Here is a 19,136-nt window from a genome sequence, read left to right as displayed (position 1 = left end):
AGGTGTGGTTAGAGCTCTAGAGTAAAGGTGCTGACCATGTGACAGAGCTAAACAACAGAGCTGAAGGACAGCCCGAAAAAAGCACTAAAGGAATTTGCAGGATTTTTATTAAGGTAAGTTAGAATCTATTGATCCAATAAGATTAACTAAAATGTCAGTATTTCAGAGCAGCTGTTAGTGAATTTTGTTTTATGTACACAGTACTAACAGTACTTTTTTATTTGCACATTGCCATTTTCTGCATGTTTAGTTAGGTTGCTCCAGAGCTGTGAAACCAGTTTCTCTATGGAAAACAACCAGGTAAGTTTTGTTTAAAATACGGACATAGTTTATTTATGTTTGAGGTCTGTGTTTTATATGACTGAAATGATCAAGATTGTTTTGAACAAGTTGGCACTCACTGTTTGTCTTTCGCTTTATGTCCAGGCAAATAAACATGTCTATGACAACACAGGGTTTCAGCATGACATAGGAGAACCCCCTCCACATTCTTATCATGCGTACCCCCAGAACTCCAGCTACATTGCTGGCCCTACTCAGATCAACACCCAGCAGAATACACTTACCCCACGACAGAGAAAAGGTATGGCGATATCTGATTTGCAGCTTATAAAACCTGTGTGACACTGCTTGGAATGATAATGTGGGTGAAGAATAACTTTAATCAGGCATTTGTCTAATCAGTTGGGTGAACACATTCGTTTTTAATTTCACCTTTTAAAGACAGGTTCACTAAGGGTTTTAAAGTCTAATCCATAAAAAAAAAAAAAACCTTCCTTGTGCTGAACAATAATGTATGACTATAGTTTCACTTGACCTGATTCGAACCAAAATTACTCCTTTTCACATTTACTCTTTTTCCAACAGCAAATTTTAATATGTTTAGTGGGTTTTTATGTGATTAATGAACAATATGCAATATAATTATGAAGTGGGATTTTCATAAACCATAATCTGAAAAATGTGGATTAATTTATTGCCTTCAGAAGTGACCTAAATAGTTCTGTTCTGTTAAGGGCTCTGAGGTTTGTTACTGAACATTAAGGAATAAACAGCATCATGAAGACCAAGAAACCTCTAAATTCACCAGCTGGCCAAGAAATGTAATAATTATGATAACTCTGGAGGAGCTGCAGTGATCTGCAGCCCAGGTTGGAGAATGGACCTGCACCCCACAAATCCAGCCTTTGTGGCACAGTGGCAAGAACACAGTTGTTGAAAGAACCCACATAAGGGCCTGTTTGCAGTTTGCCACCAGGTCTGTCAAAGGCACAGTTAACATGTGGAAGAAGGTGCTCTGGTTTAATAAGAGCAAACATTTACTTTTCATAATATTTTTGAAAATGCTTGGCAAAAAGTTCAGGGTCAACACACCTTAGAAACATGGTGGTGGCAGCATCATGCTGTGGGGTGCTTTTGCCAGCAAGGACAGGGAAGCTGTTCAGAAAGTAGATAAAGATGCATACAGGATAATCCTGTATGGGGAAAACATGTCAGAGGGTGCAGAAGACTTGAGACTGGGTGGAGGTTCACAGTGACCCCAAACTAACAGAAAGAGCTACAAAGGAATGGTTTAGATCAAAGCATATTTATGTGTTAGAAGTTTTCGATAATTGCTGTTTACAGATGATCTCCTTCCAATTCAACTGAACTTTATTAACGCTATTTTGAAACAAAAAGCTAGCAGCTACAGTAACTACACTAAGAGGTGATTCTAGAAAGAATTGAGTCAGGGGACTGAATAGAAATTGAAGTTTGTTGTAAAGTAACAAAATGTGAAGAACTGCAAACATTATGAATACTTAAGCAAGGCACTGTATTTATGGACAAAACAATCTTTTGTTAATAATCAATACCACAGGGATATTGTTGAATACTAAGCTGGATGTTTTTGTCAATGCAGTCCTTATTCTCTGTGCTGTTGTGACCTGCTGTAATAAATAGAATATATGGGAGGTTTAACTGTGGGAAAGAGGTAAGGTAAATAGAAAGGCTGTCTCAGTCTGAAAAAACCAAATATCCCTTTCCAAGTTTGAACCTACTTTATGTTGTTGGTATAGACAGCTGTTATTACTGCATAGCTAAACTTGCTTGGTTAGCAGTGTCAACATGATACACTGTGCATTTAAACCTGCTTCAGGCTGCAGTAGTGGGTTTAAAAGTGACGGATTTTGAAAACATCCTCTTAATTTGAGGAACTTGTAATAGCAAAAAAACCTTTCTAGATTGTAAAAAGGTTGTAAAACAACCTCAGGGAAACAGCATGTCATGACATATTACATTACTGCATTATTAAAAGTCAAAATACAAAAGGCAGTTTGTGGGGAAAAATGGTCACATTGTTATTGTTAGCTGGCACAGTGGGTAAGAGAATGCCATTATCCTCAATGAAATGAATCATGTACTGACTTGCTGAGTGGCTGAAAGGCCACTCAGCTATGAAGAATCCATACAGTATTTAGCCAGATTACAGTATTCAGCCAGATTACAGTATGTAGGGACAAAGACCTTGATTATTGGAAACGCCTTTCTCATTTAATGGTTTTCTTCATGTTTATGACTATTTACATTGTACACAGATTCTCACTGAAGGCATCAAAACAGTGAATGAACACATGGAATTATGTAGCAAATGAAAAATTGTAAAAGCACTTCAAATATATTACATTTTAGATTCCTTAAAGTAGCCGCCCTTTGCTGTAATGACTGATATATTAACTAACCTCTGGCCGTCTCTCAATGAACCTCTGGGAAGCTTTTTCAAGACTCTTTGGAAAACCATTTCAGGCGACCTCCTCATGAAGCTCATGGAGAGAACACCAAGAGATCAAGGCAGTCATCAAAGCAAAGAGTGGCTATTTTGTAATAATCTAAAATATAAAAATGTTCAGTTATTTCACACTTTTTTGTTTACTACATAATCCCATGTGTTCATTCATAGTTTTGTTGCATTTGGTGAGAATCTACAATGTAAATAGTCATGAAAATAAAGACCCATTAGGTGAGAAAGTGTATTTAAAACTTTTGACAGGTAGTTTAGGTGGCATCATGAGGAAAGAATAATAAGTGAAAATATGGAAGCAGCATCTAAAAAAAATCAACCAGCAATTTGAAGCTTGAAAATACATTTGTTTTCCAAACGAACAATGACCCTGAGCATACCGCCAGATTAGTTCCAAAACATCTTAAGGACAGTAAACGCAATGTTTCAGAGTGGACATCACAAAGCTCTGATGTCAGTCTCACAGAAGATCTGTCAGCAGAACTGAAAAGGTGTGTGTGAGGAAGACAGCCTGACTCAGTTACAATAGTTTTGTCAAGAGGAATTGGTTAAATTTCAAATAGTTTTGAGAAGCTTGTGGAAGGAAACCCAAAATGTCTGAGCCCATGTGGCCTGGAGTCAGTTTATAATACAATTCTGCCAAAAACGAAAGAATTATATGTAAACTTCTAAACCAGAACAAAGTTGAAATAAACCTTTTTTTTTATTATCTCATAATACATTTAGCAAACAAAAATTATTTTGATAATTCTATATCTGACCTAAAGCAGGAAAAGTTTGGTCTGATTTAATGTCAGACAGTGAGGACAAAAAGGTTGTGTTTTTAAAAAAAGTATATACAAATATCTGTTTTAACTGTGGTTGGCAAAGTTGCATCTGAACAAAGATGTCCTGATTGGTGGCCATAAACAAATGAGAAAAAAAATAAAATAAATGGCGATGGCAATGAAGAGGACTTAGAACTTAGAAGCGCCTTGTTGGATACATACCAAACAGAGTATATCAGGACACATACCTCATACCAATTATCAAGCACAGGGGTGGAGGGTGATGATTTGGGCTTGTTTTATAACCTTTGCACCTTGCAGTTATTTAATTGGTAAATAACCTCTCTACAGTCATATGTGAGGCCATCTGTCTAACACCTGATGCTTGGCAAAAAGTGACTCATGCAACAAACAACATATGAGACTGACCAAAAATCAATGAATCAAAGGATTTATTATTAGGTTTACATTTTCTACATGACTCTTCTGTGTTTAATTTTTGTGTTTAGTGTTACAGACATTGACAATGTGTAATACCTGATCTTATTTTTAGTTGTTATGCAGGAGAAGAACCAAATAAGCCCTTCTTTCTTTGTCAGTCCAGTCTAAGGCCTGATGTCTGTGTAAGTGTTAGTTATTGCTGTGGTACAGTGTCTTTCATTGGCATTCTAATATGAATATTTTTCTTTTTCCATAGGTAAAAAGTCATGTCCCTGGAAGTATATCCTCTGTGTGTGTCTGTGTGTGCTTATCATCTTGGTAGTGGCGGCCCTCTTGCTCTGGTACTTCTGTACGTTCATTTAAAGAACTTTGCAGCTTTAACATAGTTTTTGGACTTAATTGTGATACTGTATGTGTCCTTCTACATCCATTTCTTATAGTTGTTGTATGTGTGTGTTTGCAGTATATTACCAGTGTCTATTTGGGAAATCATGTGGACCTGGTGGGAGATGTCTGAGCTCCACCCACTGGTGTAATGGTGAATTGGACTGTTTGAACGGAGAGGATGAATCTTACTGCTGTGAGATATTCAGATCAACACCCTAAATGTTCCTCACTAAGACACACATTTTCTTGTATAAGTGTGTTCATGTGCCATTGTTTTCCCTGAGTACAGTTCTTTGTGTTGCACAGTTCGCCAAAAGGGGAACAACTTCTTGCTGCAAAGTTATTCTTCAATCACCAAGGCCTGGTTGCCTGTGTGTGCTGAGAACTGGAATGACAACTATGGGAAGACTGTGTGTATGCAGATGGGCTACAGGAGGTGAATAGTTTACTCTTTTTTCTACTGAATGTACAATAAAACTGAACTGTTTGACCAACTGCTTTTTAAATAAGTAACACAAAATAATAATTTTAAGCTGGAAGGAAACTTATACACGGGTTTTAAAATGTTTTACGAATAACATTCTAAAATGTGTGGCCTGCATTGGTGTTCAGCCCCCTGACTCAATACTTTGTAGAGCCACCTTTTGCTGCATTTACAGCTGCAAGTCTTTAGCAGCTTTGCACATCTAGAGAATAACACTTATGTCCATTCCTCTATGAAAAAGCTCCGGCTCAGTTAGGTTGCATGAAGAGAATCTGCAAACATCAATTTTCTAATTTCGACACAAATTCTTAGCTAGATTTAGGTCAGGACTTTGACAAGGTCTTTCCAACACACACCATTTTTATGTGTCTTAAATCTAAACCATCCCATTGCAGAAATGTTTCTATGTTTAAGGTTGTTGTCCTGCTGGAAAGTAACCTTCCTCCCCAGTTTCAAGTCTTCTGCTGCTTCTCAGGCGTTCTTGCAGGACTCCCCCCAACATGATGGTGCAATCATAAAGTGTCACTGTGGTGATGATGTTCGAAATGATTTGGTCTCATCTGACCAGAGCATCTTCTTCCACGTTTTGTGTGTTCACATTGCTTGTGGCAAACTGCAACCTGGATTTCTCATGGCTTTCTTTCAGCAAAGAACCACTCTTCCATAAAGAGCAGTTTTGGGGCGTGCATAACAAATAGTTGTCAACAGGTTCTCCCTACTAAGCTGTGGATCTCTGCAGCTCCTTCTCTGCAGAGTTACTCTGGCCCTCTTGGCTCCTTGTCTGACAGATGTTCTCCTTGTCTGGGTTGTCAGTTTAGGTGGACAGCCATGACACCTGTCTGCTGTGTTCCTTGGTCTTCATATATTATTTATTTACTAATGTTCTCTAACAAACCTCTGAGGCCTGTTACAGTAAATAGACTGTGTTTAAATTACACACAAGTGAATATCTACTACCTAAGTGACTTCTGAAGGTGGCATTGGATTTTATTTAGGGGGATTTGATTAAAATAGGCTTAACGAATACACACGACACTTTCAGTTTTTTCATTTTTTTACTTCAGAATTATCTGCTATTTATGTTGTTGTATTGCATAAAATACATTAAAGTTTGTGGCAACATGACAAAATGTGGAAATGTTTAAGGCATCTAAATACTTGAGAATAATTGAATATTTTACTATTGGTAGTGCTAGTGATCCTATGCACCCTAAAATTTCTAGAAAGATTTTCCAGAAAATGAACATAGGATATGGAAAACAATAATTTTCAGACCAATTTCCATCCGTCCGTCCGTCCGTCCATCCGTCCGTCCCTCCCTCCCTCCCTCCATCCATCCATCCATCCATCCATCCATCCATCCATCCATCCATCCATCCATCCATCCATCCATCCATCCATCCATCCATCCATCCATCCTTTGTGTGGGTTTTTGCAGGTTCTATTTTTAAAGTTTGTAGAAATATTGGTCATATGTATAGGCTAGGCATTAAATATTACATAGATATTTAGTATTTTTATTCTGTCTTTCAGTCAGCATTTCTGTCCACAAAGTAGCTGCATTCATGAAGCTAGCATTTAGCATAGAGTGGAAGAGCTCCAGAATCTGTGGCTGTAACAAGTAATCGTCTTTTTGTCAACTCTTTTCTTTCCTTTTAAATATTAGTTCATTAACTGTTTTTCTCTTAATTTTTCACTTTATATGATCTAATTGAGAAAGATATGTAGCTTACTAAAAGGACCATACGAAATAGCTATGTCAACACTCATCTGTTATTACCTTTTCGGGTGAAATTGTTAAAAAATATTATATTTATTTTGTGAAGTTTTGTAAAGTTTCCTGAAAAACGGACTTAGGTCATTAATTTAGGGAGGTGACTCTATTGTGGTTTCATGTTTCTTATGGTCTCACTGTTTCTCTTCTCTCTGTGTATCCCACAGGCAGGATTATGTGAGCTCCAGTCAAATAAGCCCTAGCACCTCAGCCCCAGAGGGATACCTGAAGCTAAAGTTTGGAAGCAGCTATGGAACTCTAATACAGTCACAGCTCATATACAGGTACACCTTCATTTTAGACTGGACAATGATTTATACAAAGTAAACTAATATGGAGAAAATAATCTTGTCTTACATTACCTTGCAGCCCAGGGTGCTCAGCTAGAGCTGTTAAACTGCAATGTTTAGGTGAGCTTCTAACTGAAACACAAGATATTAGTGGATGACGCATGACAGCTGAATGTAATCAGACAAATAGGGATACTTCCTGTTAATAACACTGTGAAATATTAAAATATAACAGATTTTTGTTTTGTTTCTGTGGCTTGCAATGTTCAGAATGTGGCAAGAGTTTAGCAGCTCCCAGCACTCGCATCGTAGGTGGCACTCAGGCATTGAATGGAGCTTGGCCATGGCAGGTCAGCCTCCAGATTAATGGCCGACATATGTGTGGAGGCACCATCATTAGCCCAAACTGGATCCTGTCTGCAGCACACTGCTTCCAAAAGTGAGATTTTACTTAACATTTTCTGAATAGAACATGAAAACGTTTACGCATTATGGTCTAATGGTCCGATTTGGTAATAATTTGCAGAAATGTGAACTGTAACTAAATAATTCAACTTACAATAAACTGACATATCTACAATGAGCCCCAGACATGGTGGCGATGGTGTGATCAGGCAGTTGCTGGAGCATCCAACAGTCAGTCAAAACTGTGACTAGCAGCATTATCCACCCATGAGGGTTTGAAAGGGGTCATGTTGAAGCTATGCATGAGGCTGGTAGGTCATCTCATCATCACTGCGGTATACCATACCATACCAACCTGATTTATAGAGCACTCTAAACACCCACAGAACCCAAGGAAACAGCAGTCACATCATACAAAAGTAAACCAATACTAAAATCAATAGGACAGAAAAATAAATAAGATAGCCCTGTATTTAAATAATAAAACAATCAATAAGTCAAAATGAGGTAAAAACAATTTGAAAGTCATTATCTCGGGAGAAGGGATGGGTTTTAGGAAGGGATTTAAAACACACAGGGAAGAGACCTGTCTGATGTCCAAGGGAAGATCATTCCATCATTTAGGAGCTGCTACAGCAAAAGCACTGTCTCCTTTGAACTTATGCTTAGTCATTAGGAGCAACTGATCAGTTGACCTGAGGGAAAGGGAAGGTGTGTAGGGATGTAGCGGCTCAGACAGGCAAGGCCATTCATTACCACCCATGCATTGCATGGAGGCACCTATTACTCTCTATGTTTAAACTGGAGTCTTTATTATTATTCTTCAGTCTATGTTAATGCGGCCTGAACCCTAAGATGAACCCCACAATTTATATATCAGCTTTTATTGGCATTTCAAGTTACCGTGGCAACGTAATTAATGAAAAACCATGCCCCAAAGACCCCATAGAAATGAACAGTCAGGGAAGGAAGGAATTATCAAAATTCACTGTTTTTGAGCCTTTGCTCAAGGCTTTGTGTGGCCATACTTTCACCTAGAAACACAGTTTAACTTTGAGTTTGTAGAAAAATCTGTCATCTTTTCAGAGGTGAAAACGGTATGTTGCTATCTGCTACAGTTTCCCTAAATTTAGACTTCAAGTGCCACAACGTTTGCCAGATAATACAGCTCCTACCGTGGCGATGTCAATTACCTAGAGTGCAGGAAGGCATTTTTTTCCGGGAAAATGATTTTTAACTCGCCCTCACGGTCACAAATTTCACTCTGCAGTCACTATTTTCGGTCAGTTTGTATGACTGGGCATCTGATTTACACAATCTCTTTGTAATTGCTCTAGGTCTCACAATTTTCCATCAAACCCTTCTCAATCGTTCCATAGCGCCGTCCTAAAGACAAAAGTCTAAACCGTTTGTGTCCCAAATGTGTGAGGTTGCAGAAAGCTTAGCTGCCCTTTTCCTGATCCTATACACAAGTCCTGGATGGAGGGAATATCTGCCCTGATGACTCTCCCTGCAGACCTAATTGTTTGTTGCAGTCTAGACTTGTTCTATTTTGTGGATGAGCCAAATCACACAATGATAGAAAACAGTACAGACTGAATAATGGCAATGTTGAAGATGACCAGCAGCTCCTGTGGAAGGTTGCGGGAAGGTACCCGCAGGAAGTACAGTCTCTGCTGGACCTTCTTCTGAACAGTGTCTATGTGTGAGGACCTTCTCAGGTACCGAGAAAGGGTGGTTCATAGAAACTGGAAGTGTTGCCATAGTTGCCATAGTGCTGTTGAGGATGGTGATGGGAAGCAGTCTGGGGGGAGTTCTCCGGAAGTCCACTTTCCTCTTTTAAGCAGGTTAAGCTCCAGGTGGTTCTGACAGCACCAATGTATCGACCAATCCACCTCCTGTCTTTATGCAGACTTGCCATTGTCCTAGATCAGACCAATGGCAGTGGTGTCATCTGCAAACTGAAGGAGTTTCCCAGTCGACCCCACTGAGGTTCAGTTGTTTTTTGTACAGGGAGAGGAGGACTGGGGAGACAACCCATTCCTGGGGGGCTCTGGTGCCCTGGTGAGCATCTGGTAAAAAATATCTGAGTTGATGGTATTGAAGGCTGAGCTGAAATCCATGAACAGGATCCTGGCGTACGTGAGATGATTTTTCACCATCTCAACCACCCACCAAACAGGTCGGCAGATGATGCCGACCTGTTTGCCTGCCTGTGCTTCACCGGTCCCTCAAAGGACTTCATGACCACAGCATCAGGGTAACAGGTCTGTAGTTATTTAATCCTATGATAGTGCATCTCTTGGGGACAGGGATGATGGTGGAGCATTTGAAGCACGAGGGAACTTCACACAACTCCAGAGACTTGTTGAAGATCTGAGTGAAGTTGGGGGCCAGTTGGTCAGTGCATGCTTTCAGGCAGAAGGGGACCTGAAGCCTTACTGGACTTCTGATGCTGAAAAGGCCTATTTATATCTTTATCAGTGGTTAGTGCATGGGATCAGAGGGAGAGAGAGGAGAGGGAGTTGTAGAAATTTTTAATTTCTGCCTATAGGTTGGGATGAGATGAAGCAGACAGTGATCAGAGAGTCCTTAAGCTGCAGGGGCAGCGGTATGCTTTCTTTAATACTATGTAACAGTGTTTCAGTGTGTTTGTGTCTCTGTTGGGACACTTTACATGCTGTTTGTATTTTGGTAGCTCGTTTGAGACATTTGCACTGTTAAAATCCCCAAAAACAATGATGAGAGAGTCTGGATGTTTTTTCTCCACATCTCTTATTAGCTCAGTGAGCTGTTTTTCAGCCTCTGATGTGTAGACTTGTGGTGGAACGAAACACCGGCTAGAACAACAAGGAAAACTCCCTTGGTGAATGAAAAGGTTAACATTTTATGAAAAAAACCATCCGGTGAGAGCTACATGGCTTCTGTAAAAATGTGACATCAGTACACCAACCTTCACATATATATAAGCAGATTCCATTTCAAGTCGTTTTCCCCCGAGAGCTCTACACTGCAACTATCTTTCGGTAAAGCACAATGCCGCAGATCCGTGGAAGTCCGAGTTCCTTATGCTAAGAAGGTCCAGCTCAGCGATTTTGTTCACCAGGGAGTGGACATTCGCTAGATGGATATAAAAGGGAGTGGAGCACTGGAAATACACAAAAAAAACACAAAGTACGAGTGAGCATAGTACTGAGGCGACCATCCGTGGAGCCATCTTGAATGACCACAGTTATCAAGCAGCAAAGATGAGCCCCTTTCTTAGCAGCCTCTACCCATTCATAAATCACTATGCAGGCCGGCCATTTACTGCACAGGTGAGCTTTCGAATTAAAAATCCGGCATTGCAGAATTTAAAGGAGCTCTGAGGTAGTACTCAACAAATAGAAAGTGTTGGTCATCTCGCATTTTAAAAAGGTAAAATATATCTGTGGCATGCTACATGTCATTAAATTTTGTTCTATTTTCTACTTTATCGATACCAAAGAAACTACCATGGGCTGAGTCCAGAGATCTGTTCTCTTTTGATACATTTCATTGCAACCATGCCTTCTCAGTACTTTCAGGAAACAGAAAGCAAAAACAAGAAGGCCTCCAATTCCTGGCTTGTAGTGTTTAGTGAAAGCTGCTACTGTTCTTGATGTTCATCAACTGAGAGCAGCAGCTGCTCCATTCGTGGGGAAACCCATGCCCTCTGGTACCTGTCCTCTCCTTGCAAACTCAATCAATACAAATGCACCTCTGGATGGACTGTGTACCAAATTATATCCACATTGGGCCTTTCTATCTGGATTCTTAATTCGTTTTATTTGTCAGTTTATTTTTCTTCAATCATTGCTGACCCAATAAGGTCTGTACAATATACTTATTTATTCATGATTCTTATCATGCAGTGGCAATGTGCGTCATGTTTACCACTCAATGATTAGTGTCCTGTTCTTGATAGTTATTAGTACATTGTGCTTTATTGCAACAGCATCCTCTTGATTTACTTTCCATGACAGATACAACCGAGCCACAGAATGGAGGGTAGTCTATGGGGATGTGAAGTTGTCAAAGATGTCATATAGGGGGTCAGTTCAGAGGATCATTAATCATGAGGATTTTGACTCTGTGACAAATGCCTACGACATTGCTTTGCTGAAACTCAAGCTGCCTGTGACTTTTACAGGTAAGCGCTTCTTCTTTGAATCCACTTTTCATTTATTGAGTAAAATTAATGAGAAACATGATTTCAATTTTTGTGACAATATTTATGATATTTCTTTATATAACAGAAAGAGTGAGACCGGTGTGTCTCCCCAATAGTGGCATTAATGTTAATGCCGGTGCTCGAGCCTGGATCACTGGATGGGGAGCCTTGATTTCATCTGGTGAGCTAAACGAATATATTCAGCTTTCAGATTTTATGCTATTTGAAAGTTTGAAAACTTTTTATGCTATTTGAAAGTTTGAAAACTTTCTCCCTGTGGACAATTTAATCCAAATATTTCAGAATTTTTCTTCCAGTTGCAAGTTGAAGAACAGTAATTGTCATGATTGACTAATTTAATTATAGATTTGCAATTATTTTTTCTTTCTCAGGGCCAACCCCTGATACTTTAAATCAAGCTCAGGTTACCATTTACGATAGAAAGACCTGTAATGCTCCTTATGTGTTGGATGGGGAGGTCACTGAGACCATGTTCTGCGCAGGCAAACTGGAAGGAGGCGTAGACACCTGCCAGGTTGGTTTGAGTTCCTTCTCCTCTGACAAAATGTCAAGCAAAGATACACATTTGTTATACTCCCAGCACATGACTGTATCTGACTTTCTTTTGATGACATAGTAAAGCATGATGCCATGGAAAAATGATGCTCCCACTTCACTTTCCTACCAATTGGACAATGTACAGTGTACAGTTTGATCACTAGATAAACCAATCATAAATATTTTGGAAGATTCAAAAGATTCTGCCACATGAGGGTCACAGCTCTCACATGCTCCACTGCTACATAATCACAACTCTGAATCAAATATCACAGCAATGTCCTAATAGTAATATCTACCTGATCTCACACCATACTATACAGGGCTATTAGCAACTATTAATAATTACAAATAATATTCATAATTATTAACTAATTAGGGCTACACAGTGGAGTAGTTTGTAGCACTGTTGCCTTGCAGCAAGATGATCCCAGGTTTGACTGGGGTCTTTCTGCATGGGGTTTTCATGTTCTTCCCGTGCATACGTGGGTTCTCTCCAGGTACTTCGGCTTCCTCCCACAGTCCAAAAGCATGGCCATTAGGTTAAATGGTCTCTTTCAATTGCCCTTAGCCATGAATGTGTGTGTTTATGGTTGTTTGTCCAGTGTGTCTCTGTGTTGCCCTGCGATGGATTGCGACCTGTCCAGAATGTACCCTGCCTCTCGCTCACAGACCGCTGGACATAGGCACCCGCTCTCCCACGACCCTGTATGGAAGAAGCGGGTATAGAAAATAGATGGAAGGAATATCAAATTTTCAGTCAGACTAACAAATCAGAACACTGCTGTTGGTCAACAGTTATTGTTATGAGAAACTATTAATAACTATAACTATAATTAAGGCTACATTGTTAACAGAATTGCTAATAAAATTAGAATATAACATATTTGTCAAACTAACAAATCAAGGACCCACCTGATCAGGAACACATATATAATTTCAATAAACACACATGACTAACTGATATATAAGAATTTCTTAACAAAAATAATTCAACTTTAGGTTAAATATTTAAATTAATTGAACTAACTCTTCTACTTGACTAGTAACTCTTAACTACGCTGCTAAGTAAAAATAAGAAGAATGAGGAAAACTAATTACTACAAAAAAGGAACAAAGAAATGAACCATAATCAATAAAATGATGCAGTGTTATCACAGTTCAGTGTAAATATGTTTGTTTAAGAACCAAGGAGTTGAGGAATTTGGAAAGAGGCTAAATTAGTTAATAATTAATAAATAATTAATAAAACTAATTAAGAACTACAATTTCCATGGGTTCAAACAACCAATGCAAATCAAAAGGGTAAATAAAACATAATTTCTATAAAATAATATTTTGAAAGTATTATTTGCTGAATAAGAAATCAATAACCTTTGGGAAATTGATTCTTAATGTGGTTTCCATCAGCCATCATTATTTTATTGAAATAATATTCAAAAATATAATTGGTCCAATTAGAAATCAATAACCTTTAGGACAACAGATTTTGAATGTTTCCTAGCAACCTCTGTGAATGGTTTTTGTGATGGACCAGTAAAACTGGCCCCGAGGAATGTTTATTGTCTCTTACAAGATGGCAAATGAACAGCGAATGAACATACAGTCGGCATGGTGATGTCACGTTCAGATTAGCGAAATTAGGACATTTAGGCGCATTACCTCCCCTGTGAAGGCTGTTGGTGATGAGGGCAAACAGGACTCCAGAGTTTTTTCCTATGATGTCATGGGGTTTCAGCTGTGACTCCTCCTTCCTGGGGCTGTCCCAAAAGTAGGCTGATGCTGTGCATACTGGGATTCAGCGTTTTGCCACTGTGCTTCTGTTGTTTTCTGTGTACAGGTCAGTCCATGTTTCATCCCATGGCTGGGGCACAACAATATCAAAACCAAAACTGCTGCACGACTTCTGCTGAATTTATTCTACCGTCCCGCTGCATGTTCAATACAGATAGTTAGTTTGCGGAGAAATGTTTCTGTTTATTTATACGGCACCAATTGACGTTCAATGCAATTTAAAGGCACTTTACAAGACAAATAGGTACAATTCATATCCAGAAATACATACTCCAATTCGTTTCATACATGTTGAAAAAATCAGTCACATACATTCCAATGTAACCCTTGCCATAATTGAACATTCTCTGATTCAATTCATCATATGAATTGGTAAAAATTGGTTGGTGTAATATTCTACATGGCTAATATTTTACCAGTAGGTGTTGCAGAGTAGTAGAAAATCAATAGGCCCAACTGTCATAAGCTGTTGATTCTGTGTACATAAATCAAATTAAAAGAGGTTATGCTCAAAATAACAGCAGTGTGAAGGTCAGAAAGGCCATTCCCTCTATAAAAAACACAAAGTACCAAAACAGGAGACTCTTCTTTAGGTATAATGCCAGCAAGACATGTATAAGCTGTTTATAGGGCAGTCCTCTCTGAAGATCTACTATTCTAATTGATTATACTATATTCAAAATGAAAGACTCCAGAGTTATCAAAGGTCAACAGTTACCTGTGGGTAACTGCTACAGTTAGAAGACATTTATTTAAGCCCAAGCGACTGACCAGGAGAGTCCCATTGTTAAATAAAGATATACTGTATGCTTAAAACATTATAATTTGCCAAAGAACACAATGACTGGCCTAAAGAGAAATGGAGACAGTTCCCCCAAACTCTAAATAATACTTAAAGATGTCATGTTGCCTTATAGTGAAAAGAAAGTCCCATTAAAAATTGCCATTAAATTTCAATAAAATAATACCTGAAGGTTTGTAGAAAAAAAAAATTAAGAATGTTGTTTTTTAACTGCCTATTTTTTCTCACTTTATTTACAGTGGCTAAAAGCTGTTTTTCTTCAATGGTTTGTATCGGAACAGAAAGTTCCCAAAACATTTACATATACAGAAATAAGAACGGTTCAATGGACTTTTTTAAATACTCCATGCTCTTATTTTAAACAGAACTGTTTCTATTTTATGATGCCGAGTCAATTGCTTCAAGTCAATGATTTTGCAGCAAGCCTTCCTCCTTCCTCTAGTTCGGTTGTTTGCATCGAGTTGTTGACTATGCAGAAACCCTCCTTGCAGCTTGTGGATTGGACATGTGTGAATAATTTTCATGCCATTTAGATATTTATTTTTGATCAAAATATGCTCAGTGGAAAGTCTATAGGAAAATGTGTCATATTAAAATATTTTAAGGAAGTCCAGCCTCTGCAGTCCTGGAGGGGTCGCATGGACCCCATGTGTGCTACTCAAGTTTTCCTGTCTCTTTCGTGGTTTTCCCTCACGCCGGGCTGCAGGGAGCCCTCCACATCACATTTCCAACCACTGCCCTAGATTTCAGAGCAACCCTACGTGCAGTTCTTTCTGGCGCCTCCTGTGATATCTGCCACGCACTGTACTAGAGCTTAGCCAGGACTGCGGGAGGGTTAAATTGTATATTAGCTACATTATTACTTGTTTGTTTATTTTGTTATATAATGTAAATGTCTGCTTTTTGGTTGAGAGTATTGTGTCTTCTGCTTTTATAAGTAAATGTTGTTGTATTATGCACAAACTGTCATTTGTAGTAAATGGCGTGCACTTGTACAACTCTTTATCAAGTCCAAGGACCCCAGAGTGCTTTACACTACAATAAGTCATCCATCCATTCACACACTGACAGTGGTAGGCTACATTGTAGCTACAGCTGCCCTGGGGCAGTAGCTACACCGGCAGACTGACAAACAATTAGCACCACCTCTGACCACCATGAGTAGACAAGCTGAGTGAGGTGTCTTGTCCAAGGACACAATGACTAAGAAACCAAACCACATACCACTACCACTGCTGCCACCTTGTCCTATTTAACCTTGTCTTGCCTAACGAAAGAAATGCTATTTATGGGACATCAGAAATGAGCTTGGCAGCTGCAGCATCTTATGTATATACTAAAGCCACAATGTTGAATTTCATTTGTGTGTCATAAGTCCTGACAGATTTCTGTCCTGTGTCCTGCAGGGTGACAGTGGAGGACCCCTGGTGGTTAACACAGGAGATGTATGGTGGCTGCTAGGGGATACTAGCTGGGGTTATGGATGTGCTGTGAAGAACAAACCAGGCGTTTATGGCAACATAACCTACTTTAGTGAGTGGATACAGAAACAAATGCAGGTACAGTAGTGTACATTCATCTACATTTTCCTTAATTTGCTTGTTAAATTTTCCCATCCACTCCAGACATTGATTTTTGCATGTCAGCAGGTTGCTGTTTCTTGCTGCCAAATGCTGTTAAACTTTACATATTAGCTTTTTTTATAATTATTATATTGCTTCAGTTAGGCAGTTCTTCAGAGATGTTTAACTCTTTTTGTGGAATCTGGAGATTTTTTAATGACCTGGTTTAAACCTATGTGAAGCATTTGCAGATTTTAAAACTATAAACAGGAGCACACATCAAATTCTGCCTTTTCTTTTTAATCTTCATAGGATGACTGACAAAGACAACTCTGAAGTTCCTCCCTAAGCACTTTGAATCTAGAATTTTGTGGAAACTTATTCATTAGATTTTTTATTACAGTAAATAATGAAAATACGTTTTTTAAGTAAGTTTGTTTTTATATGCACAGTGTTTGCATTTAGAAAAAATCTAGCTATTTATTTGTACACGTACTTGAGAAGACTTGCTGGATCTATCTCATCACCAAAATACCTCCGTGTTCACCTGGAAGAGCTGCAGGAGGTGAATTGGGAAGGAATGGTCTAGGGACGTTTGCTTTGACTCCGTTTAACCTGTTATCGTAAAATCACCATAAATTGTGTGGGGGGAAAAACATGTCATTGTGTGTTTCTTTCCATCTGATAAAGGCCCCAATTTGGCACATTCAATCTAAACCTGTACACACAATCAATGCGTTTTTTGCATGAATTTGAACTTAAACGTAAACCCTTGTTGAGCAACTATGTAACCTGATAATTTAGCACAGATTTATTTGAAGATGGAGTATTGCCACTAGAAATGAACGGTTAAACTTCTCCATCTGGACGTGACAGGAAAAAGCCACTCACTTATATCAGATGACAGCTTGGAATATGGTGTGACTTTACAGGAACTGCTCCGTTTCTGTGTTGGGAAATGAGGAAACAGTTTGAGGAAATATTTTGATTGAGATTTTTTTATTTAACTGGAATTATAAATTGAAATTCCATGACATCTTTTTCTACTTAATTGTTTTGAATTATCTTATTTCCTTTTCTCTCTCATGATATTTGGATTATTCCCGCAACTGCAGAACTGTGTGAGGTGATTTCCCAGATGCTGCATTGTAAAACTGCTGTAAATGATTCACAGAATGTTTATGGAACTCCTGAAATAAAGCCTGATTCAGAAAACAGTGATGTTAAAGAGTGTTTACTAGCATGTTCTCTGTACCAGGGATCACCGACCTTTTTGATTCTGGGGTCTACTTGCAGGATGTCAGCTGTGTTACCTATTGAATAATTATAAAATGATGATTTACCATGATAAGAAATACCAATATTACAACATAAAGCAGTACTTTCTTTTATCTGTTGGTGTTATCACATGTAATGGTTTTATCTTACTAAACTGTTATGAATGAGACCTTTATAGCCTTTTTTTTTTCTAATGACACCTGTTTTGCTTTGGTACAACTATAAAATAATAGTAAAAACATAAACTTTTCAAATTTTTAAATGAGTCATACCTCTTTTGCAACAACCATCAAAGCTATTCGATTTTTAACATATCCCTTCGCAATATTTGCCAATATGTCAGTGTGTAACGATACATCCAGCTTATCAGATAAGACAAGAGATTTTCGCAATCACACTTTTGTGGGAAACCTAAGAGTCCCCTTGTCCCCTTTGCAAACCCAGTGAATAGGTAGAGTGCGGTGGTCAGAGGACAGAAACTGGGTCAGAGCCGGGAAGACTGATTCAGACGACAGGATCCGAGGGAGAGACTTAAATCAGTAGTCAGGGCAAAGAAACAATGTCATGCACAGGGAGGCAGATTCTGGCAGGCGGCTCTGAGGGTTAGGCAGAAGGCGGTAGTCAGGAGGCAGCAACAAGGTCGATGTCCAGAAATCAGAAGCCAGGGAGATATCAGATATGGGCAAGGAATCCAAGAAGCAAAATTAAGAGTGCTGTTTTCTTTGCAATGTTTAGAACTGCAAAAAGCTTGTGAGATCTATTTGTTTCCAAATCAGCATTTGTGATGTAATCAAGCAGCCAGAGAAATTGGCAGACTGGGACTGTGTATGTAAGCAGAAGTAATTTTTTTAGAGTAACAAAATAAATTCTAATGATTAGAAAAGTAGTGTGTGAACAAGAATAAAACTGTACTAATTTGGCCATTCTGAGGAATTGTTTGGGTTTAGAGCTAATACCCAAAATAGTTTAATCATCCCTTTAAGGCTACAGTTGTTGCATCCTTGAAAGTAATTTTTTAGCAAACTATGTCCACAAAGCCAAGTGTTGCTAAGCAATATCAAGACAAATGCATGTCCTATGGCATCCACCAGTAGCTGTAGCACCCTCTAGTATATATACAACTCCAAAGTAGTGTTACAGAAATTATGAGTACACCAGACAACAGAAGAACCAAATGTAAGTTAACAACCCATTTAAGCTAAAATAAGAGAGAATAAGTTAAAAACAGAATACCTTTAGCTAGAACTAAATACACATCATCATATTTATTTTTCAAAACAGAGAATGTTAGGAATTCCAAAGATCTGCTTCTGGAAAATAACATATCTCTTTCATGGCTTGCATGTGGACTTGATATTAAAAAAGGGTAAGTGAATACATTATTTTGTTATTCAGAGGGTGGTCTGGCAGATAAATTTTTTGTCATTTTTATCCTTCTATTCCATAAAAAGTGAGTACGTCCTGAAAACACGCAGATTCAACGCAATCATAGAGGACTACCATAAAGACAGCAGCAATGGCCAGATAATCAATGCTCCATTTGACTGTTTCTTGAACAGCTGATGGCTGGGGCCATCTGTAAATATGTACAGATCGGGGCTCATAGCAGAATTTAATTCA

General features: G+C 38.6%; 1 protein-coding gene across 2 annotated transcripts; it reads left to right on the top strand.

Moving 5' to 3' along the window:
* tmprss2 (transmembrane serine protease 2) lies at positions 1-17,455 on the top strand. 2 transcript variants are annotated; one of them, XM_047378324.1, is made up of 14 exons: positions 1-113; positions 251-300; positions 427-583; positions 4,247-4,339; positions 4,454-4,570; positions 4,684-4,813; positions 6,803-6,919; positions 7,005-7,045; positions 7,196-7,364; positions 11,335-11,501; positions 11,608-11,703; positions 11,915-12,057; positions 16,083-16,235; positions 16,551-17,455. In XM_047378324.1, exons 2-14 carry the CDS (start codon positions 286-288, stop codon positions 16,557-16,559), a joined length of 1,407 nt encoding a protein of 468 aa, XP_047234280.1. In that variant the 5' UTR covers positions 1-113; positions 251-285; the 3' UTR covers positions 16,560-17,455. The 2 variants fall into 2 exon arrangements, with proteins under 2 accessions (XP_047234280.1, XP_047234281.1); XM_047378325.1 differs by having other exon boundaries at positions 27-113; positions 255-300.
* Positions 17,456-19,136: the final 1,681 nt, after the last annotated feature.

The sequence above is a fragment of the Girardinichthys multiradiatus genome, chromosome 11, assembly GCF_021462225.1.
Source record: "Girardinichthys multiradiatus isolate DD_20200921_A chromosome 11, DD_fGirMul_XY1, whole genome shotgun sequence".
In the NCBI taxonomy this organism is placed as follows: Eukaryota; Metazoa; Chordata; class Actinopteri; order Cyprinodontiformes; family Goodeidae; genus Girardinichthys; species Girardinichthys multiradiatus.
The sequence above is the reverse complement of the archived record's forward strand: the minus strand, read 5'-3'. Positions and strand labels throughout refer to the sequence as shown.